We start from the raw sequence: 24874 nt of genomic DNA, 5'->3' as shown, positions 1-24874 counted from the left end.
ATCTTATAGTTACTAAAATAGTTGGTATTTTCAGTCTCTATCTTTGAGCTACTGATACTATTATAATTTTAAAAGACATTTATGCAATTTAGTGGTCAAAATTGAGTTCGATTGGATGTAATTCACAATGATTTACTGTTGAGTGAGTAAAACTATTCATAGAAAAGACACATTCACAGATTATAAGTAAGGTCAGTTGGTTGGAGCCTTTCACACCTATGTTAGTACATGGAGAGTAGTGTCTTATCAGATAGAAATTGTATACCAACTCGATTTTTATATTGAAATTCCCCTGCACACCAGCAACCATGCTTACATAAACCTGTTAGTCATCATGATACTATACTGAAATCTAAAAAAAAATTTTAAAATTCTTTTATAAAATTGCAATGAATATGTTATAGTTATAATTGATATTCTGAGAGTATACATCTAAGTAACATATTCAGCATTGTAACTATGTGTGTCCTTCTGTAGAGGTAATAGTTTTAGGCGTGATGGGTGTGTTGACGATGTTCATTATAACGAGATATTTAATATTTAAATATTTAATTTTGTGAATGTTACTTAGTAATTAATTTTGGATGATCTACCCTAGGCATTAATAACCATACACTTCTGCATTATTTCATATTAGGATAGAATACCTTGCATTAGGACAAGGAGGTCGCGAGACCACCCTCCTTGACCTCGGTACCAGTAAGATCTGCCTAGCAGATAAAAATAGCAAAAAAACTATACCCATTTATGAATGTGAAATTGCAAAAAGAAAACTATATGTTAAATTCGAATGTCTACCTCAAATTTTTATAGAATTTTATTATGTACACAGGAAACATTACAATGGTAAAGACATATGAGCGACAACGACGTGATCGGGTAGCATCACCGTCATTAATGCGGCCACCGTCGCCATCATCATCCCCATCGCCACCACTATCATCATCGTCTCCACCAATACCATTATCAACACCAATCTCTCCAGCACCAGAGTTGACCGTGATAATGAACTCATTGGAAGCCTTATTGGAGACATTAAAAGAATCAACTAAGGCTAAGACCAAAGAAGAACTTCAACCCTTAGCTACTAGTTCAGCAGAACCAAAGAATTTTGAGCACAAAAGATCAAAAGAAGATATTTCTAGGGAGCTTCAGAAAATTAAACTCCCAGAATTTTCAGGAGGTCGAGCAGGTGAATGCGTTGAGGCATAGTTAGAAGGAATGAACAGATACTTTAGATTAAGAGAATATTCTTCTTCGGCAAAGACAAAAATTGCTATATTTCAATTAAAGGAAAGTGCCTTAATTTGGTGGGGAAATCTGGAAAAGAAACTGCACCTTACATCGGATAATGTCCCTTGGGAATTGTTTGAGGAAAGATTCTGTGCAAAGTATTTACTTCCATACTTTCAACAACAACAAGCCAGAGCCTTCCATACCTTAGTTCAAGGTAATAAAACAGTGGAAGAGTATGAGATAAGTTTTATGGAACTTGTAAAATACATTCACTACTTAGATTCTGATGAACGTCACGTTGAACGCTTCATATTTGGGTTAAATCCTCGCATCAAAGCCTTGGTGAGCATGTGGAAACCATCATCAGTAGTTGAGGCGGTAGAATGTGGTCGTTATGCGGAAGAACATCTAGGGATCAAAAAAGATGAAGGGCCAGCAGAATCTTTACAATCAGGATTTCCAGGAAAGACTCCCCGAAATTTCTTCAGAGGAGGTAGCTTGAGGCCACCTTATGGTAATAGATTTACCCCAAGAAATGTAGGAACAAGAGCTCCCATGGCAGTAAATACTATAGCCGCGGAATCATCAAACACCAGTCCATGGAAATCTCGTGGAACTGCTAGTAGAGGAAGAAATTTGAGAGGAAATAACATGAGAGGACGAAGCTCTTTATCTAGAAATTCACGTCCTGATTCAAGAGGATCAACACAGCTTAATTGTTGGGGATGTGGAGGACCGCATTTTCAACGTGATTGTCTTGAAGCTTCGTCGAAAATATTGCATAGGATTGGAAAGGAACCAATATCAAATAATCAAGGTAATCATAGAATTCATGCAGTAGTCAGCAACGACCAAGCAGCACATCAATCCACTGTAGTGGAATCTTCAGGTATTATTAATGGTATAAAACTCAAAATCTTATTTGACACTGGTGCCACAGATAGTTTCATTTCGTCATATGCATTAAACAAATGTGGGATGGCAACTCGCAAACAAAATGATTTCAAACAGGTGGAAATGGCCTCAGGAGAACTCCAATTCGTAGACTTAAGTGTGGATTAATGCAAAATTGACTTAGGGGTTTGTATGACTAAACTGAAAGTTTATGTCACAGCCTTAGGAACTTATGATCTTATCATAGGTATGGATTGGCTAGAAGCTCATCAAGCTTGGGTAGACTGTTATGGAAAAAGAATTCTAGGTATAACTGATGAAGGAGAAGCAATCCAAATTCAAGGAATCAAGAGAAAAATATCTTTACGCTACATATCAGCAATGAAAATGAAGCGTTGTTTAAGAAAAGGTTGTCAGGCATATGTAATTCAAGAAGTAAGCAAAGAAAAAGACCATCCTTAGAACAATATCCGGCGTTAGCTGAATTTCTGGATGTATTTCCAAAGGAACTACCAAGATTACCCCCTGTAAGAGAGCTGGATCTCACTATTGAATTAAAACCGGGTACCCAACCGATCTCTAAAACGCCTTATAGAATGACAGCTCCAGAACTTCAAGAATTGCAAATTCAATTGAAGGAACTACTGGATATAGGACATATTTGACCCAGTATATCACCTTGGGGCGCTCCTGTAATTTTTGTGAAGAAGAAAGATGGATCTTTAAGATTATGCATAGATTATCGAGACTTGAATCGAGCTACAGTAAAGAATCAATATCCTATGCCTCGAATCGATGATCTTTTCGATCAAATGAAAGGAGCTTCTGTCTTTTCAAAAATTGATCTTCAATCAGGCCATCATCAGCTAAGGATTTTTGAAAACGATATTTCTAAGACTGCATTCCGGACATGTTTTGGACATTATGAATTTACTGTGGTACCATTTGGATTAACAAATGCACCAACAGTATTCATGAATCTTATGAACAATGTTTTCCGCGAATATCTTGATCAATTTGTACAAGTTTTTTTAGATGATATTCTCATCTATTCCAAGAATAAGAAAGAGCATGAAGATCATTTACGGATAGTATTGTCCTGCCTTAGAAAACATCAGTTGTATGGAAAATTATCCAAGTGTTCATTCTTTCAGGAAAAGATTCATTACTTAGGTCATATCATATCAGGTGAAGGGATTTCAGTAGACCCTGAGAAGGTAAAAGCAATCATGGAATGGCCAATACCGAAAAACGCACATGAAATACGAAGCTTTATGGGTTTAGCCGGTTACTACCGAAGATTTGTGGAGGGATTCTCCAAAATTGCAAAGCCGATTACAACCCTTCAGTGTAAAGGTGTTAAGTATGAATGGACTGAGGAATGTAATAAAGCATTCTCTGAACTCAAAAGACTACTCACTAGTGCACCAATCTTAAGAGTCCATGATATGGACAAAGATTTTACAGTATGTACTGATGCATCCAAACAAGGGCTAGGTGCAGTATTGATGCAGGATAGAGGAGTGATAGCATATGCTTCCAGAAAGTTAAAACCTCATGGAGAACTCTATGCTACTCATGATTTAGAATTAGCCGCTATAGTGCTAGCTTTAAAGATTTGGAGACATTATCTAGTGGGAAGAAGTTTTATACTTAAAAGCGACCATCAAAGTCTACAATATTTGTTCACCCAAAGAGACTTAAATGCCAGACAAAGGCGATGGAGTGAATTCCTAAGTGAATATGACTTTGGAATATCATACATTAAGGGAAAAGAAAATGTAGTAGCAGATGATTTAAGCAGAAGACCACGAATATTCTCTCTCATACCTATCAAAGTAGGCTTAAGGCAAGGAGTACTAGAATATCTCATAAAAGATAGCTGGTATTTAAAGGTGAGATCTGGTCTTGAGGGTAAAAAGCCAAAAGAATCTAAGTTTGAAGGATATGAACTAAAAAATGATGGAATCTTATGATTCCATGGAAGGATGTATATGCCTGATAATAAGGATCTTCGAGACACTATCCTTAGGGAAGCCCACAGAGCAGTGTATTGTGCACATCCTGGGGTAAAGAAAATGTATTCGGATACTAAGAAACTCTTCTTCTAGTCAGGCATGAAAAGTGATATCGCCCAATTTGTTGCAAAATGTTTGGAATGTCAACAAGTAAAAGTAGATCATTGTCATCCAGCAAGTCTCTTGCAACCTCACGACATTCCTATGACCAAATGGGAGATTATTTCTATGGATTTTATCACTGGGCTACCTCTTACTTCTCAAAGATCCAATGCCATTCTGGTAGTAGTGGATAAATTAACAAAAAACGCCCATTTCATTCCCGTAAGAGATACTTACGAAGTTGCCGACGTAGCTTGAGTATTCAAAAATGAAATTATTAGATTTCATGGAGTACCTAAGAAGATTATATGCGATAGAGATTCACGATTCACTTCAAGATTCTGGACTTGCATGCAATCAGCCTTAGGAACTCAACTAAATTTAAGCACTGCTTACCATCCTGAGACTGATGGGCAAACAGAAAGGGTAAATCAAGTACTTGAAGATATGTTGAGAATGTATGTTATGGATCAGCAATCACACTGGGAAAAGTACTTACCCTTAGTCGAATTCGCATACAATAACAGTTACCACAGTTCGATTGGAATGCCTCCATTTGAAGCATTATACGGCAGACCTTGCAGAACACCGTTAAGTTGGGACAGGTTAGAAGATCGAGTGATAATAGGACCAGAATTAATCCAAGAAATGGAAGAGCAGGTAAGACAAATTAGACAACAATTAAAGGAAGCACAGGATAGACAAAAGAGTTATGTTGATGCTCACAGAACTGATAGGAAGTATGAAGTAGGGGATCGGGTTTTCATCCGCATCAAACCAAATAAAAGTACTATTCGATTCGAAAAGGGACAAAGTTGTCACCCTGATTTATTTGACCATTTAAAGTCATGGAAAGAGTTGGACCTGTCGTCTATCGTCTTGCCCTGCCACCTCACTTGCATAAAATTCATAATGTATTTCATGTATCTGTATTAAGACATTATATAGCTGATCAATCTCATAACCTTTAATGGAAGGAATTGCAGGTATCAGATGAGGGAATCGTATCGGTCGAACCATTACGTATACTGGAACGTAGGGTTCGACAGCTCAGGAATCGCCTAGTAGACCAAGTTAAGGTCCAGTGGGACAAGTATAGTCCTGGATCAGCTACTTGGGAAGATACAGAGAACATATGTCAAAAATACCCTAATCTGTGTCAATTTTGAAGAACTTTAAACTATGTTTAGTATATATTTACTTCACTGCAAATCAGAGACTCAGAACCATTTTGAATGATCATATATAAACGTGAATTTTTATGACATAATATATGTTTAAATTCTGCTGGTACATGGATACCAAAACGAAATATGTTATTGATCTTACTAAATTATAGTTGTCAAAGTAAAGTTTAAGAAAATTAAATGATTTTACTTCTGATATGAATTAAGATATTATAAATCTGCTTTATTTATACATGTCAATATGATCGATGGAATAGAAATCAAAGAATAATTACATTTTAAATGAAAGTCAATGACATGAATAGAATATGGCAAAATATGTTATACTATGGTAGACATATGTGAATTATACATAAGTTATTTTGAATATGCTAATGCACATTTTATAAATGCATGGATAAGTGTATGATTGTAGATAATAAACAGTTACCAAAATGACCACATGATGACATAACCGCAGAACAATTAAGGCTCGAAGAGATTCTATGATACGGTATTAACCCTAATTCTACTAGGAGGGGTGGAGGTGTTGCCCACCGTTTATCCTCCGAACCCTGGAGTCATGGGAGGATTGTGCGAATCACGCTCCCCTAGACGTGTGATGATCACTGCTGGATGCCTACTGGGAATCAGGTCGATATAACTGACGCTGCCACCCTTAGAGTTTTATGAATGGTTAGGTCAATAAAACTGACGCCATGGCATACTCCAGTAGAGGACGAATAGGATGGGAGCAGAAGAGATTAGGAATGATAGGATGATTTTAGAATAGCTTGGGAACCTAGTTAGGGCAAGCCATGACCATTAAAATCATAAACCTAAAAATATTCAAAACACCAATTTTATAGTCTCTTTATATTAAATAAGAATTTAACCTCGGTTTACAATCCTAAGAAGAATGTACTAATTGCTATCATAAGTAATCAGATAAGATAAAAAAACTCAACTTCTGGACGAAGTTTTCTGAAGGGGGAGTGTATGTAATGACCCATCTATAAATATAAAAAACGCAAGAATAATAGCAGGCATACGGTACATACATATGATAGCTACATATGCATATGTCGCATATACCGCACTAGTATTATATACTAAATTAACTATAAGTGCTAAATACCACGACACTTCTTTGAATAGAGGTTCTACTCATTCATCAATATTGCTTAATGTATGGGTAAATATTAAAAGAGGACTATATAAATTATATATTCCAAATTATTGATAAAAATTATATTAATAAATTAATAAAATAAAATTTTAAAATATATATAAGAAATTAATTAAAAGGGGCTCTAAGTTATAATGTTATATTAAAAAAAATATATAATAAAACAATGTGATATATTAAATCATAATGTTTATAATGTTTAATGTGATATATTAAATCATAATGTGATATATACGATATAATGGTTATATTAAAAGAATATTTTAATAAAAATATAATATGATTTCAAAACATAAAACATATACATTCACGACCTTAAAAGAGATAAGGGAGGAATACGTAAGGGAGGAGCGTGTCACCAGCAGGCTGAGCGGTGGGCTGCAGATGGAAGAGCGGCCACCGCCAAACAACAGGATAAAACCACGGGACAATGATTTGGGAAGGGGAGAAAACAGAGGGAAGAAATGGGAAGGAGGAGGAACATCATGTACGGAAATCATCCACAGGAAGAGCTTGAGTTGTTCTGAGGTTCTGGGCACGGGGGAACAATTGGCTTCTGTTAAGAAGCTTATTGGATTGAGCAGCCAGGTTCTGCTCAGTTTGGCTGGGTGGATTCGGTCTTTTGGTAACTGTAGCAGCGTAGCCGGAGGCATCTTCAACCGCAAGGGCACAGGTAGGTACCTCAACAGTTCTGTTAATTGATTTTGTAAGTTTTCAGGAAATTGTTTACAGGTTCATGATATAAATCCCTTCCTGTTTTTGCATCTGTTTACGGTCTTTACAATGAGGCTATGGATCAAGCAAAGGAGCAAATAAAGGCAACATACAAGGACATAGTGGCTAAGTATGGGCCCATTTGGGAAATCATTGTTCAAAGATGGAACAATCAACTCCATCGCCCTATACATGGCACATGCAGCTAGGTTTTTTTTGAACCCAAGGTATCATTATAAAGCTTTGGAGGTAGAAGCTTCACTAGGGAGGTTAGCAGTACCCAATAGTGCTGGTGCCTATTGATGTTTTACAGTTTACTTTTGTTGTAGAGGCCATTTAGAGCCTCCTTGGTTATGTGTTTTTGTTTTGATCTTTATATCATGTATGTATTGGACATTGCATTGGATGCCATTTTGATATAATGGATATATCCATGAGCCTACTTTGATCATATGTTGCCTTCTCTCTATATTTTAATGCATTGTGTTTGGAAACATGAATGAAAATATTTAAAATTATGTTTTTTCGAAAAAAATAAATATTTAATGTATTTTTCACAATGACCGAGTCATTAAAATCAAACTGGCTGAGTCGATACCGAGTTAGAGTCGGATTTGGATTCGGAGTCGACCTTCGGCCGGTTCCGAACCCGAGTCAGAGTTTAAAAACATTGCTTGGCACGACATCAAAGCATGGTGGGCAAGGTGTCTACAGGGATTGAATCCTAGTCTCCTCATAGTAAGAATTCCTACTTACTACTTAACTACAAGGCAATGGACTATTGATTTTTGGTAGCATCGGATGTGCTCTAAGTCTCAAATTTTGCAAGGAGGCTTAGACACATGTATTCCACAATACCCAGAAATCGTTTTGGGAAATACCACCCAAAGGCAGTTTTATTAAAATAATTAATTATTTTTAATGAGTGCCTAAGTCTAAATTTAAGAAATAAAAATAATTAAAGGGTATTAATCTAACTATGGGTGAAACTTCTAGAGGAAGATGAGGATCAAGTCAATATGATATGAGCCGTTGATTAGAATCTAATCTGGACCATTGAATACTCAATTGGAGGATTATAAGAAGGATTTCGATGGGCAATTGGAACCAGGCAGATACTTAGTTACTCGAGTAAAATTGATTTCCTCATTGGTCGAAGTTCGGCAAGAGGAAATCGATTCAGAGAGAGAGTTGTAGGTGAGGAGGAGAGAGGGTATCAACATCAGTCGAGAGGCAGGAGCAGAAGAAGCAGAGCAAAGAAGAGACAATGTAGAAGTTATGACGCTAAGGGATAGTGCAGAAGCTAAGACGTTGGGACTGCGCAGTCCCTATGCAGAAGCTGACGTAGTGAGTGACAGAGGGGGCAGCAAATCCTCTCTCAGATCAGAATCTCACCAAGGAGTGTGAGAAAGTTGTCTGTAAAATTCTCACAGAGATATATTCTCTATTCTGCTAGTTGCATCTTGTACATGATATTTTTGCTGAATATAAATAAAGAAACCCTCATCTGCTGCACCGGTTTTCCCGCATTGGGTTTTTCCGGGGACAATTGTTCAAAAATAACTGTGTCGTTATGATTATCCTTGTGCTAGTATTTTTCTTTGCATTTACTTTCCGCAGTGTTTTAATTGTGAAGGCTGCAATAGATTTTATTTTGATATTTGCCATAGAAACACTGTGAATAACTTATTTTTGAATTAATAAGTAGAAGAAATAATATCAGTTACTGTAGTTGGATTTCTATTTTGAAATTTTCACATGGTATCAGAGCTAAGATAATTGCAGACTAGAAGAGCCAAGCATTGGAGAGTAGAAGGGAGTTCGAAATTATTACATAGGCAGAAAATTGAAATCCCAGAGGAATTGCGCAGTCCAGTCCTGGAGGGGTAATTTTTTCATAAAAAATCCCTCTCTGAGTGAGTCGATAGAGAGGAAGATTTCTAGGATGAAATTTCTAGTGACAGAGGGAGCAGTGCAGAGCAATATTCAGGTAAAGATGCAGTCTCTTCTACAACAGTTGCTGGGGCAGAAAAAGCGTCAGAGATCGATATGAATATAGCACTAAGAAGGATGGAAAATCAAGATGTCTCTGGAGTACGAGAATGTTTCTCGAGCTATCAAGAAGAACAAATGGGATTCCAGATTACTATGGGAAACAAAACGAAGTGTACTCTAGTAGGGAGAGGCACCATAGCATTTCAGACGGAAGCAGGAACCAACATCCGAGTCACTAATGTTCTGCATGTGCCCGGAGTAGGAATGAATCTGATTTCAGTGTCCCAGTGATCTGCTTTTTACAAGGCATAGGACTACACATCTTGCTAAAACGGTCAACGATGACATACAAATAGTCGTTACTCTTTTTAGATAAAGGCAAACCTCCTACAAAGTCCATTGACACACTTTCCTATGGGCGACTCGGAATAGGGAGTGGTGTGTAGAGCCCGAGTTTTCTATTAGAGGGCTTTGAAACAGAACACATCACACAACCCTTTACATAGCGAGTCACAATGTTTTTCATATGAGGCCAAAAACAAAATCTTTGTACATGACACAAAGTCTTTTCAACACCAAAGTGTCCAGACACAAGAGAGGTGTGGGCCTCTCGAATTATATGTACTCTTTCCCCTGTGGGAATACACAATTTACCAAGGTGATACAACAGTTTCCCCTGCAACGTAGCATATTGTTCAACGTAACTCTCAAAAGACAATGAAGCATTATGCAAAATAACAGAAGCAGAAATAGGAGGGCGAGATAGCATATCGGCCACTTTATTGTTAGTGTCCTTCTTATACTTTATTACCAGATGAAACTGTTGAAGAAAACCCATCCAACTGAAATGACGAGATTGCTGCAACTTGGTTTGTGACTGAAGGTACTGCAAGGGCTGATGATCTGTATGGATGATGGTCTCCTTGCCGATTAGGTAGTCTTTCCACTTTTTCACTTTGCACCAAGGCATAAAGCTCCTTGTCATAAGTGGGATAGTTTATCACAGCTTGAGAAAACTTCTCAGAATGGTAACAAATCAGCTTCTTTTGCTGCATCAGTACAACTCCCATGGCATAACCGCTGGCATCGGTTTCGATCTCGAATGGCTGTTGGAGATCGGGTAAGGCTAAGACTGGTGCGGTGCTGATCTTTTCCTTAAATGTTTCGAAGGACTTCTGTTGTCTTCCTCCCCATTAAAAGACATGTTTCACACTTATCAATGTGTGCAAAGGTGCTGCAATAATAGAGAAATTAGCAATAAATCTCCTCCAATACTGGACTGCACCTAAAAAGCTACGGACCTCGGTTACACTAGTAGGCTTAGGCCAATTTACAATTGCTTCAACTTTAGAAGGATCAATCTTTAACTGACCATGACCAACAATATGACCTAGGTAACCCAAAGAGGTTTTCCCGAACTCACACTTTGACAATTTTACAAAGAGTTTTTCTTTTTTCAATACATCAAGCACTTTCTTTACATGACACACATGTTCAACCCAACTTTTACTAAAGACAAGTATATCATCTAAATATACAAGAACAAATTCATCAATGAAAGGCCTAAAGAGATCATTCATGACCCTCATAAAAGTGGCTGGAGCGTTGCAAATTCCGAATGGCATCACCATCCATTCAAACAGCCCCTGTTTGGTCTTGAAGGCGGTTTTCCACACATCTTGCTCTGCAATTCGAACCTGGTGATAACCACTGCGCAAATCCAATTTAGTGAAACAAACAACAGTGTTTAATTGATCTAATAAGTCATCAATGCGTGGAAGAGGGTAGCGATTTTTCACCATAATTTTGTTTAGTGCTGGTAATCCACACACATCCTCCATGTGCCGTCTTTCTTTTGCACTAAGACAATCGGTGAACCACATGGAGAAGTGCTCGGTCTGATGACGCCTTGGTCTCGCAATTCTTGCACCTGTTTCTTGATTTCCTCCATCTTAATGGTCAACATCCTGTACATGCCAATATTCGGTAAAGGAGCGTCATGCTGCAAATGGATTTCATGCTGGATTTCCCTCTTCGGAGGTAATCCCCTCGGTTCCTGAAACATCTCATCATAATTAGAAATTAATTCAGATAATTCCTGTTTATGTTCCTGATCACAACCGTGGAAAGCATCAGCTAATTCTGCCTCTTTTTCCCTTACAACCATAAGCATGCAACCCTTATTGGAATTCACCAGCCTTTTCATTTGTCGAGCGCTTACAAGGCTGGCATTGATTTTATTTTGATGAGCCCTTACTATATATTCTACCCCATCTTTTGTGATTCGGTATTTGTTTTTATGACGGAAAAAGACTGCCTTTCTATCATATAGATACGGACTCCCTAACACCATGCCACATATATCCAATGGTATTACATCCAGTTCTACTTTGTCCACTAGCTTAGAAGCGATTACAAATTTTACTTTACACTGCTTGGTTACATTCAGTTTTGCTCTATCATGTATCCATCCAAGCGATTAAGGTTTCGGGTGTGGTTTTGTTTCTAAGCTGAGTTTCTTTGCCAGAGATTCTGCGATTAAATTTGCTTGGGATCCAGTATCAAACAGAGTTTCAACTTTAGTATGATTTACAACAACTTTGATATGAAACAGTTCAATTCTCTTTCGATCATTAGGAAGGGACTCATTCACAGAACTAGTGCCTTCATGCGATTCAGAATTAACATGAGGTGTAAGAGTACCTTTTGTTCTCGCGGGTGTGATTAATGCTTCATCTCCGAAATCCGATCCAAGGTCTTGCTACGCAGTTGCCACTGTCTTTTGCTTCCCTTTTCCTCTGTACTTCTTTGGACGCTTTTCTGGGTGCTATTTCCAACAGTGATCGTCAGCGTGGCCTTCCTTTTTGCAGTGATTGCAATACAATCTTTCTCCTTCTTTGGCTGCTGCCGTCTTCTTTTCCTTTCCTTTCCATTTCGCTTTAGATTTGCCATTGGGAGGTTTGAATGGTGGTTTTCTGGAATGATCATCTCTTTCATTTTTGCCCCTGTTTTCAATATGAATTGATTTCACGCTGGCTGCGTCAATAGTGGTTGGTTCAAACAACAACAATGAATGCCTAATGTAGCTATGCAATGAGCCAATATACTTAGTTACAACTTCAGGTGTATCAAGTGCAATACCCAAATTTAGTGCTTGCTTCCTAAACTCCTCTGTAAAACTCTGAACATCTTGACCTTTGCCTTGCCTTAAACACTGCCAATTCATTAAAGCTTTTTGCTTGTATCCTAAAGGATAAAACTGTTCCTTTAACACAGAAATAAAATCAGGCCATGAGGAAAAGAGGTTACCCACATTTTTACTGCTCCGCAATTTGCTCTCCCACCAAATGAGAGCGGTGCTGCTCAGCCGTAGAGAGGCCAGCTAAATCTTTGCCTCATCCTCCATGATCTGTTGAAACCTGCAGTAGAACTCAATCTGCCTAATCCAACTATTAAGCTTTTCTGCATTGCTTTCACCATTAAACATGGGAAGATCAAATTTAACATATAATTTAAAGAAAGATTTCTTAGATGCATCCTTTGAATTTCTACGATTATGGTGGTGAGAGGAAGGAGAACCTTCACTCGCGGAAGGAGAAGGAGGGGGTTCTTCTCCACCATTCCCATGTGCTAAACCTTGTTCTTCTGGGTTTCTCTCCTCTGCTTTCTCCAGCCTTAAAACCAACTGATTGATATTCTCTTCCATTGAATAGAAGGTCTTGCAGAAATTGCACTCCTCTTCAAGATGAGCATCATCTTCTGCCATGTTTCTCCTTCGATGTGCACGCCCTGCTTTGGGATCGAAAGGCTCTAATTCCCCTTCGCCTCTTCGGAGTTTGTCTCTTGTTAGCATACAAACATGCAATTCACATCTAAAAAGACCTGCTCTGATACCACTTGATCCAGGGATATTTTGCTTACAGATGTATGAAAAGAATCACATGTAGAAATTGCAGCTTAACACATAAATCTAATGTGCACACATAAAAGAAGAAGGAACACATAAAGGCACGACAAGAAGACAACAAGACTTGATAACGGAGTTCGTCCAACTCGGACTACGTCTCCGGGCCTTGCTCGATCAATGGGGAGGCCTTCATATATTAAATGACATGAAAAGAAGAGAATACATTCATCAGTTTACGTAAAAGGTGGCTTATACCTCCATTCTGAAAAATGGTTGTAAAATGGAGACCTTAGATGGAGAAATGGACAACACCACTGCGTTTGTGGCGTTGAGAAGGGCAAAAACCATATAAAATTTGCCCAATTCAGAGAAAATGATCAATCGACCCTCCTACAAGCTGCTGCCTCGAACTGTGTGCCAGAAAATCCTCTCCCCTGCACTTCTTTGTGCATTGGGTTTTATAACACTTCCTTTGGTTACAAGTGCGCCTAGATCAGAGGTCGTTTTCCTTGGAATAGTAGCCGTTGAAATGGAAGGATCGGCGGGCACAACCAACCCTGAAAATAGGCCTTTTTCGTTCCAAGCGATAATACATAAAACATAAGAAAATCCGACCAAAAGCCCTTTTAACCGGACTTCAAATATATCAAATCGGGCTTATAGACCCGTTGGGTCCGACCCTTTATCGCAAATCAGCATATCACTGGTTTGATAATCATGGTAGCGGGGATTGCTGACCGCCGATATCTGCATATCGCATCGTTGCAGCTCAGGGGTCCTGGTCCTTGGTGCTGCCGATCACCGATCGGCCAATTGCTCTGATTGTCGATATCGTAATCGCAAGTCGGCACTGCCCGGTTCCGATATCGCATGCCTGAAATCGTCGATATCGGCCATCACTTGCCTCCGATTGCGATTTAGTTGAAGATCGTTGATTGGGGGTTCCGCTGCACCTCCTTAAGCCCGCCTCTTGGACTTCTCCGATTGCGATTTTGCCTTTCAAAGGCTGAAAGCCATTTTTTAGTGAAAATGCCTCCTTTTCTAAAGGGACAAGGCAATCTTCTTTTCGCGATAACTTCATCATCCTGACTTGGATTGGAGTGCCGTTCGCACCGTTGGAACTAGGGTGATGAACACTTCGATCTAATGTCAAGACACTTGCCTTTTTGCCACTTTGAATTTGGAGCTTTTCCATGCCATTGTATCTGAAGATCCACCTGGATCACAATGCAAGTTTCTCGGAGGCAATGAGAATTGACAATGCAAGTTGTTGGAGGTAGTGCAAGTTGCTAGTGCAAGTTTTCCAGAGGTTGTGCAAGTTTGCCAAGAGGCCATGCGAGTTTGCTAGGAGGAAGTGCAAATTGTCGGGGAGGCTGTGCAATTTACAGAAGGGAAGTCGTGGAGTTTTCTTAGTTAGATTTGATCAACAATGGTGAAGATAAATTTGCTAGAGCTTTGCCAGTGAGAGACAAGTACTTTTTGTATTTTCTCAATAGCAGATTTACTGAAGATTAATAATAAAACCCTTGATCTGAAAATTGGTTTTCCCCACATTGGGGCTTTTTTAGGGACATTTGTTCAAAAATATTTGTGTTATTTGGGTGATTGGTTTCTTGTGTATTTTGCTACAAATATTATTTGGTGAATGGTGCTGTTCATGTTTTTATTCATTACTTTCAGTTGATAAATTAATTTTGTTGTGCACAAGTAATTAGAATAATTAACTAGGTTAATAACACCTTCTGGGTAGCTGAAATTTCACAATTGATGTACTTTTTTCCTAAATTTGAGTTAGGTTTGGTGTGGGGTGGTGTACTAATATGTTTGATGATCAAGCCTTTTTCTAATGTTTGATGAGGTAGTACCATGTTATAATCCTTTAGTGGTGTGCCCTAGGTTCAAGCCTAGGTCGAGCTTCTATTTTATCATTGTATTGTTATCAGGGTGGGCTTTTATACAAGATATAACTTTTTGTTTGCGTGGTGCAACACTTGTTGGAGTGCATACCCCTCATTGGCACACATGTTTATGCTGATTTAATTAGTTTGCGGCTATTGGGAGGTTGATCTATGGTTTTATTAAAGTATTAGCGTTTGTGCCTAAATGTTGAGGTTGATTTAACCATTTAATGGTTAATTTCATCGTTTTGAAGGTTAATTGCTTGAGCACTTTATTTCCCTTGGCAATTGTTCACACTTGGAGGGGTTTATGTGGAGGAAACTTAGGGTTTTGGATGGAGCATTTTCTCTTGAGAAAAATTGTCAACGTTTGCATACATTCTTTTACATGGCATCATTGGGCATGTCTCTCCTAGGTGCTCTCTCATTGTTATTGCATGGATATTTCAGCCACACTTGGCATCTTTTGACCTCTATTTGAGGGTGCCCTCATTGCTTTGACTTTGCACATATATTATGTTATTGGAGATTGTTATGGAGTAGTTTTATTGAGCATGCAACATATTTGGAGGTCCACATGTGTGTCATGTTGCATGCTCTTTCTTGGTCTTCTTTCTATTATTCGAGCATTATTTTGGAGGATGCCCTTGTGGAGATATTCCACTTGCTATTTTGGGGTTTGAACACATTTTTCTTGTGCAATGCTTTGTCTAGTTGGCATCATGCACATTCATCCATGGAGTTGGTTGCCTTGGGATTCATAGATGTGGATTGGTTGCATGCATCTTGTGGACCATTTGTTATATTTGGGATGGTCATTATGGAGTGTTCTCATAGGAGGACTTTTCTATTGTTATCTTGGAGGGTGCACTTAGTAAGCTTTTCTAGGTGGACCTTGGAGCGCATGCTCTTATTGGAATTTTTATGTTGTATTTTTGCATTCATCCATCTTGGGGGGCACATTCTATGTGGATCTTTTGCATGTTGACTTGGTTATCATGGCTCTTTTTATTTTTACACCCTCTACTGGAGATCTTCATTGTAGTTGTCCTCATATTTTTGGATGAGGGTGAGTTCTCTTGGGCAGGCTACTGTCCACATTTTTACATGGACAACCATGGATTGAGGAGGGCTTTAGCTAATTCAATATTTATATTAATTCTTTGACTTGTCATCTAGTTAGTTAGCAAATAATATTTTTTTATTGCAAGAGAGAAGAGATTCTCTCTACAAAGAGGAACTTTTTCTCCATTGTAATGGTGGTTGAGACGTTGGGGATTGAGGAGCTCTCTCCTTGGACTACATTTGTAAATGTATATCATATGCTTGGAACTTTATTGAATATTGGGGGTATAGCATCTTGTTTATAAGAGTCTTTTTATGTTTGCAATGATTTCATATGTTGATTTCTATTGTAGGAAGCCCTTCCAATTTTGTTGCAAAGGCCTTGCAATGAACTATGTTTCATTTGGATACTGTAATGTGAGGATACAATCTCTTTTATTGATGTTGTTGTTGTTATGTTAAGCTTACACCAAACAAATCTAGTTGCTGCTAGCATGATATGGTGTCACCTTCACAGCAATATTTTTGAATGGCACCCCCAGCATTCCAAGGATAATTTTTTGCAATGGTTTTCAGCAAGTTAAGGCTAATTTGTGACACCCATAGCAGTCCTTATTACCATACATTTTCATGCATTCACCCTCTTTGATCTGTACTTCCTTGACTCCATTTTGCCCAAGGTTTGATTAAGTACTTGGTCTCGGGGTTTTTTACCTTCATCATTTGTTCTCACACGAGTTACTTATCCATCCATGCTATGATAATTTGTTTTGCTTAGGCTTAGTCTTCAATATTTGACTTTGTCACTCCACTCTAAAGCCTTAGCAATCCTATCTTTAGGGAATTCCCCCTTGAGTTGGAGAAGAGCCAACTGAGACTGAGAGGAAGAGCTAATGTGATGACAATGCGTAGCATTTTTGCATTGCACAAGACTAGTTCCTCGATGCTTGGAACTTTACATCGGTGCTAGATTTTGTTGTAACAATGCTCATATCAGCTCATGGGTAATTCAGTCTGTTATTACTCATTTCTACATTCTTATTTCTCTGAGATAACTTTTTTGCTACTTATTCCTTGTTCTATTTCTCCATCCAATCATAATCATCTTCACCTGTAAATATGTTATCATTACCATTTGACAGTTAAGTTCCTTAATTTTTTGGTGGAAAGAGTTACATTCATTAATCAAATGATACTAAGTCCAAAACATTTTAATGGAATTTAAAATGTCATGTTTGCTTTTTTTTTTTTTTTTCTGTCTGTATCGTTATCCACTTTTGATATTATCTGCAGTAAATCATTGTTGTTTTTTTGCAGGTATGGTATTATCCAAAGATCTTCTTTATGGAGGGATGCATATTGTAAGCAAAGACATTCACTTATCAATCATTTCAAAGAAGGGTTCCTGCCTGAAATACCACCAAAAGACTGGGTCAAACAGCTTGTCGGACAGCAGCATGCAGCAGCACTGGTTCATGGTTCTGTTCAAGTTTCATGTTGGAAAGGCCATTCTACTGGGTATGCTGTTGGTGAATGCCCATGCTGTCATTTTGTAATCTTGTTAGGTATCAAACAATGCTTCAGTGTGGTGTTGGTATGTCCTCTCAAGATTGTGAATTTTAAAGTAAAATACTCAGCCGAACTAATGCAATTTTTTCCTTGAACAAGATCCCATACAGCATTGGGTACAGTCATTATAGTCTCATCAATTTTCCATGCATGGAGCATACAGTCTGCATGTTAAGGATAGGGCACCAACAATATGGGATGATTGTTTGTACTGCTTGAGACTTACTTTCTATAATTTCGAGAGAATATCAACATCAACCTACTTGCCTGTTGTATCATCATTCTAGGGTTTAGTTACTAGTATGTTATGAATTATATGTGTTGTATTTAAACTTTAGAGAACAGATTGGTATTGGCTGGAGAAGTTTGGTACTAAATTCACATTTGAGAGATCTGTTTGTATAGGACAACTTATAAAGTATGGGAAATTTTCTTCTATAGAAATAATTTTTTGCAGAGTTAGCATGGATAGAATGTTCAAAAAATAAGGAATGCCTTGCACATTATGGAATCAATCCTCATAGCTGCCTCTGTAACACCAGGAGTACATCCAACCACCTGCAAGTTGGGTATACTAAAATCCTATGATTTTAGCAAGAGCAGACTCACGTGCCGCCAAAACGGGATTGGGGAATCCGCCCCTTTAGCTTCCACCACAGCAGGTCAGTGTACTCAATGAGATTTGAACTTCGGTCTCTCAAGCTTCGCCCAAGTGACTTACTGTCAAACCATTATTGAAGATAAAAGAACATTTGATCAAAGGGTTTCCCCATATTGGGGTTTGTCCCTGGCTAGCTACCACATCTTGTGTTTCTTGTCTTGGCTTGTTTTTTGTTGATCGTTTAATGTTCTATCTGCACTTTACTTATGTACATGTGATTGCTAATATGTGGATAATAATAAGAAAAATAAGTAAACTGCTCTAAGCATAGAACATACCATAATTTAACATGGTATCGGAGCTGAGGTGAAGACAAAGCCCGAGCAAGAGCAAGAGCAATCACTTGAAGAGAAGATTGGCAAAGCTATCCAAAAGAAACCATGGGGTCCTTAACACACTTCCCTGCTGAAGACAAACTCCAAGAGAAGTCTGACTACCACGGATGGAAGATGTCTCTCGATCTAACATTAGAAGAACAGGAAGTGTTGGACCATGTGAGAGGCGGAATTGTTGAACCTCCATCAAATGCATCTGCTGCTAGGAACAAATGGACCAAGGGAGAAGTAAATGTTAGAAAAGCAATAATTCCGGGGCTAAATTCAAAGGAAAGGCCGGACCTAAGGGTGGAAAGAAAGGACGATGTTATATTTGCAATAAAGCAGGTCACTACGCAAGGGAGTGCCCTGATAGAAGGGACTCACACTAGGACGATGGTCAAAATCCCTCACATGGCAATCAAAGGGATGGCAGATCTAATAGCAAAGGCAAGAGAAGTGTCGGAAATCAAGGAAGAGGACAACCATTCAAAAGGGCAAGAAATTCCAGGTATGAATCTAACACCGTTAACAATAAGCAAGATGAATATTATCTACCAGTTGCTCTATCTACCTCTGCCCCTCCGAACTCGCTAGGAAATTGGCTTATTGATAGTGGTGCCTCAACGCACTTCACTGGTTACAAAGAAGTTCTCCATAATCTGATAGAGAAAGAAACCAACCTGGAAATTGTCCTTGGAGACAATATGAAATATCTCGTGAAAGGTGTAGGAAATGTCTCTTAAATTGAATCAAGGTAATACAATCCACCTACAAGATGTATTATATGTACTTGATCTTAAAAAGAACCTAGTGTCCATTTCGGCTATGGAAGACAAAGGCTACAAGGTGACCTTCAACGATGGCAAGGTACGTGTATGGAAAAACAATATTAAAGATGCCTTCACTCTTGGGTTTCAAGTTGATTCATTATATCAGGTCAGAGGAAGTCTGCTAGGTGTCATGTCTTGTGACACATCTCTTCAGTTTGAACTATGGCATCAAAGGTTTACTCATCTTCATTATAAAGCTATACCCGATGTAAAACAAATGGTGACAGGGATGCCCGAATTCCGAGTAGAGCAAGAAGGTGTATGTTCGAGATGTGCAGAAGGAAAGCTCAAAAGTGGACCATTCCCCTCTAGCCAAAGCAAGACCTTCGATATATTACAGTTGGTTCACTCAGACATATCTGGTATGGTTCCTGTGAACTCCTTGGGAGGATATTCATATTACCTCACTTTTACAGATGACTATTCTCGCAAGACTTGGATATACTTCTTGAAAAAGAAGGATGAAGTGTTCTCCTGGTTTCGACGCTTCAAAGCCTTGATCGAGAATCAAATCGAAAAGAAGATCAAGATCTTAAGGACTGATAATGGGACTGAATATGAATCTAATGAGTTTAATGATTTTTGTAAAGAGGCTGGCATTAAGAGGGAAACTACTACACCATATACTCCTGAGCAGAATGGTGTGGTGGAAAGGAAGAACTGTACGATCATGGAAGCTGTTTGTGCTATGCTTCATGATCAAAGACTTTCGAAGTTTCTATGGGCCGAAGCTGCAAACACCGCCATATATGTACAAAACTGATGCCCTCATCAAGCATTGGGTTCCAAGACTCTTGAAGAAATGTTCACCGGTAAGAAACCTGACGTCTCTCATTTTAGAATTTTTGGAAGCCCTGTATATTTTCATGTGCCGAAAGATAAATTGGGTGCATCTGGAAAGAAAGGAATCTTCGTGGGTTATAGTGAAAATACTAAGGGCTATAGAATCTATGTAACCGGTCAAAGGGAAGTCGTGATTAGTCATGATGTCACCTTTGACGAAGATATGGCCCTTAGCAAGGTGGACAATCTTCCTACTTTGAGGAGCTCTCAAGAAGCTGACACCAGGGAACCAAAAGAAAAAGAAGATGAGACAATGCCCGATGTGGAAGAACCCATGGATCCTATTGATCCTCCTCCGCCTGAGCCTTCCTCTTCTAGGAAGAGGCCTTCATGGCTTAAGGGGACACTTGATGATGCTGAAGGACACACCGCACCTCGTAGGAACCTTCCGTGAAAGTAAGAAGCCGAACAGATATCAGGGATACCTGACCATCATGAGCACGATCATCCAAAATGAGCCTTCATCATTCACAGATGCCGTCAAGCATCAAGTATGGAAGGATGCTATGACCGAAGAATATGAGTCTATAATGAAGAACGATGTCTGAGATGTGGTCCCTAGACCCCAGGACAAAACAATTGTCACTTCTAAATGGATTTACAAGATAAAGCATGCAGTTGATGGAAGCACGGAAAAGGATAAGGCTCGTTTTGTCGCTCGTGGCTTCTCCCAAAAGGAAGGTATAGACTATGACGAGATATTTGCACCTGTTGCCCGATGTACCACCATCCGCTCAATCATAGCCTTTGCTGCTACATAAGGATGGAACCTACATCAGATGGATGTTAAGACTGCGTTCTTGCATGGTTCAATTAAAGAAGAGGTCTACGTGGAGCAACCCGAAGGATTTGAGATTTATGATCGAAAATCTCATGTGTGCAGGTTGAAGAAGGCCCTCTATGGGTTGAAGCAAGCACCCCGAGCATGGTATGAAAGGATTGATAGCTACTTGATGAAGCTGGGATTCACTAGGAGTGAAGCCGACTCTAACCTTTATTCTATGGTTGTAGATGACAAACCTCTCATACTGGTGCTATATGTTGACGACCTCTTTCTAACAGGTGCAGATCCTCCCATTCACAAATGTAAGAGGGAGTTGGCTTCTGAGTTTGAAATGAAGGACCTAGGACTGATGCACTATTTCCTAAGACTTGAAGTCTGGCAGAAGCCAGGAGAGATTTTCCTATCTCAAGGAAAATATGTGGTGAAGATATTGGAAAGATTTTGTATGGTGGATTGCAAGCACGTAACTACCCCAATGGAGCTTGACTTCAAGAAGTTAAGCGGTAGTGTTGCTGGACCTGTTTTACAAAATGCCACTGAGTATCGTCAACTTGTCGGAGCATTGATGTTCTTAGTGAACTCCCGTCCAGATATATGCTTTGTAGTCAACACGTTAAGTCAACATATGGTTGAACCTCACCACATACATTGGATTGGTGCCAAGAATTTGTTGAGATACCTTCGTGGCACAATCACTCATGGGTTAAGCTACACTGCCGGAGATGTGAGACTACTTGGATATACTGATGCTGATTAGGCAGGCAGTGTGGTGGACCGTAAGAGCACTTTCAGGTGCTGTTTCTCCTTGGAATCTGCTTTGATATCCTGGATGAGCAGGAAGTAGAAGTCGGTGGCTTTGAGCACCGCCGAGGCAGAGTACATTGCTGTTAGCATGGCCACCTGTGAGGTAGTCTGGTTACGAAAGCTCTTCAGTGAGCTGTTTGGATTTACACTAGATACCACCATGATCCTGTGTGACAACCGGAGTGGTATTCGTTTATCAGAGAATCTCGTATTTCATGATCAAGCATATTGATATCAAGTACCACTATATTCGAGATATGGTACAGCGGGGAACTATAAGGCTCCAACATATCGGTACAGATGAATAGGTCGTCGACATTTTGACAAAGCCCCTAGGAAAGGTCAAATTCTTGACTTTCTGAGAACGACTTGGTGTCGTTCAGAGACCCTCTAACAAGGGTCAAGTATGATGTACTGAGCTCTGGGAGCTCCAGGGGGGCGCGGGGTACTTCTTGGAGCGACATATGACCACAGGGTGACTCACCATCCCCTGTTGGTGCACTTTGTACAGGGTAAAAGGTTCAACCTTCCCCTGTGACACCCCGTGGCGACTATGGAACATGATGATTAGTTCTCTTGTGGGCCTGGATAATGTGTTCTCCGTGGCGACTATGGAACAGGATGATTAGTTCTCCTGTGGGCCTGGATGATGTGTTCTCCATGGCGGTTGTGGAATAGGATGATTAGTTCTCCTGTGGGCCTGGATGATGTGTTCTCCATGGCGGTTGTGGAATAGGATGATTCGTTTTCCTGTAGGCCAGAATGATTAGTTCTCTGTGGCATCCACTAGATAGAATGATTCGCTCTCTTGTGGATAGGATGATTAGTTTTCCTGTCGAGGCATCCTACCCATGCAGTCTGGGACTCATGTGAAGTACCTCTCATCTGATCAATGAGCAGGGAAATGAGGATAGGGACCATAGTAGTACCGATGGACGCATTGTTGTATCTACCGTACTCCCTATGCTAGGATGACCTTCATGGATCTGGGATCAATGATACTGGTCTTGGACCAGTGAGAGTGGTAACCACTATGACATTGACTTCGAGTCAATAGAGGACTGGTTTGGGACCAGTGGTACACACTCTTAGACTGACTTTAGGTTAGTGGAGGATGGTATGATACATCCATGATCACTTCTTCTGCTTCTTCTTCATAGTTCGAGCAGAACATAACAGAGCAGAGCAGGGGTCAAGCCGTACAGGACAGTGCATTTGATGGATGATTAGTAGTGACAGTTCGATCGATTGTAGATGAAGTTCTCCCTAGTTGAGAGGGAGTGTTAAAATTGGCAACTAGGGCCAAACTTCATGTGGGACACCATATTCATGGCTAATTATATTTTTTTTGGATTCCTCTTGTCGAGAGGTGTAGGATTGATCTAAAGATCATCTGATTCTGATAAGTATTTATGGAGATATGAATTTATTTAGATTATGGACTAATTGTCAAAGTCGGCCAGCAACTTATGTAGGCTCAGAAGCCCAACAGACACATCTATTCATCATCAATGTTTTGCATATAAATACAAGGAGCATTCTCCTCATTTGCACACTTCACTTCTCATCACACATCTCTCTCTCCTGCGCAGAAAAAGAGTCTCTTCTCTCTCCTGCGCAGAAAGGTCTCTCTCACATGTGGGAAGGAAGGACGCAGTTTTTCCAAGGTTTACAAACTGCAGATCAGAACTTTGACCAGCGTTGACCAGCTTTCTCTCTCTCTTGACTGTGCAGTAGGTGAAGCTGAGTCTCCTTGGAAAGCCGCAATTTTTGGCACAGGAATCGAGGTGATCTGACAAATATTGACTGATGCCGTTGATCTAGGTGATCTGACAGATATTGGCTGATGTCGTTGATCGAGGTGATCTGACAAATATTGACTGATGTCGCTGATGCTGCTGATCTAGGTGATCTGACAGATATTGACTGATGCTGCTGATCTAGGGTTTGTTGCTGCTGTTATAAATGAGATTTTTGTACTATTTCTCTCTGTTGAATTATTGAAGATAAAAGAAGACTTGATCAAAGGGTTTCGCCATATTGGGGTTTGTCCCTAGCTAGCCACTGCATCTTGTGTCTCTTGTTTTGGCTTGTTTTCTGTTGTTCGTTTAATGTTCTATCTGCACTTTACTTATGTACAAGTGATTGCTAATCTGTGGATAATAATAAGAAAAATAAGTAAACTGCCCTAAGCATAGAACATACCATAATTTAATAGAAACCTCTATTCAATGTGAGCTATGGCACTAGAGATTTACCCACTTACGTTACAAAGCCTTACTTGGGGAAAGGAAGATGGTCACTTGGGGAAAGGAAGATGGTCACAGGGATGCTCGAGTTTCATATGAACCATGAAGGAGTTTGTCAGGGATGTGCAGTTGGGAAACATAGAAAGGGACCATTCCCTTCTAGTGAAAGTAAGTCAACTTATATTCTTCAATTGGTCCATTCTGACCTGTCTGGTGCCTTGCCCGTAGCTTCATTAGGAGGATGCACATACTATGCAATCTTTGTGGATGACTTCTCGCACAAAACATGGATTTATTTCTTGAAGAGGAAGGATGAAGTGTTCAAATGGTTCCGTTCTTTCAAAGCATTGGTGGAGAATCAAACAAGGAAGAAGATCAAGAAGATTATTGAGATTCTCTCATTCAGAATAATCACCTGGACCAAAATTTCGATTTCCTTGAGACAATAATTCTTTTTGGCCCAATGAATTTTTTGAGTGGGACTTTCTGCCTTGGAAATTTGACCTTTCTCATATTTTGACTTGATTCCTTTTGGGAAAGGTCCTCAATGTTATTTTGATAATTTTTCCACTTGGAGAGAATTTAATTTTCTCTCATTTTAATTTTTGACAAATTTCCAGCTTAATTATTTGA

At 39.3% G+C, this 24874-nt stretch overlaps 1 protein-coding gene across 1 annotated transcript in view; it reads left to right on the top strand.

Moving 5' to 3' along the window:
* The window catches only part of LOC149236052 (F-box/WD-40 repeat-containing protein At3g52030-like), a 344460-nt gene that overhangs the window by 44789 nt on the left and 274797 nt on the right, over nucleotides 1-24874 (top strand). The window contains 1 exon segment of the mRNA XM_089372304.1: nucleotides 17502-17702. Coding sequence (XP_089228430.1) covers nucleotides 17502-17702 — 201 coding nt within the window.

This window comes from Pinus tabuliformis, chromosome 8, assembly GCF_031772625.1.
Source record: "Pinus tabuliformis cultivar Carrire ecotype Pingquan chromosome 8, CPIR1, whole genome shotgun sequence".
In the NCBI taxonomy this organism is placed as follows: domain Eukaryota; kingdom Viridiplantae; phylum Streptophyta; class Pinopsida; order Pinales; family Pinaceae; genus Pinus; species Pinus tabuliformis.
This window is presented reverse-complemented; position numbering and strand designations above follow the sequence as displayed.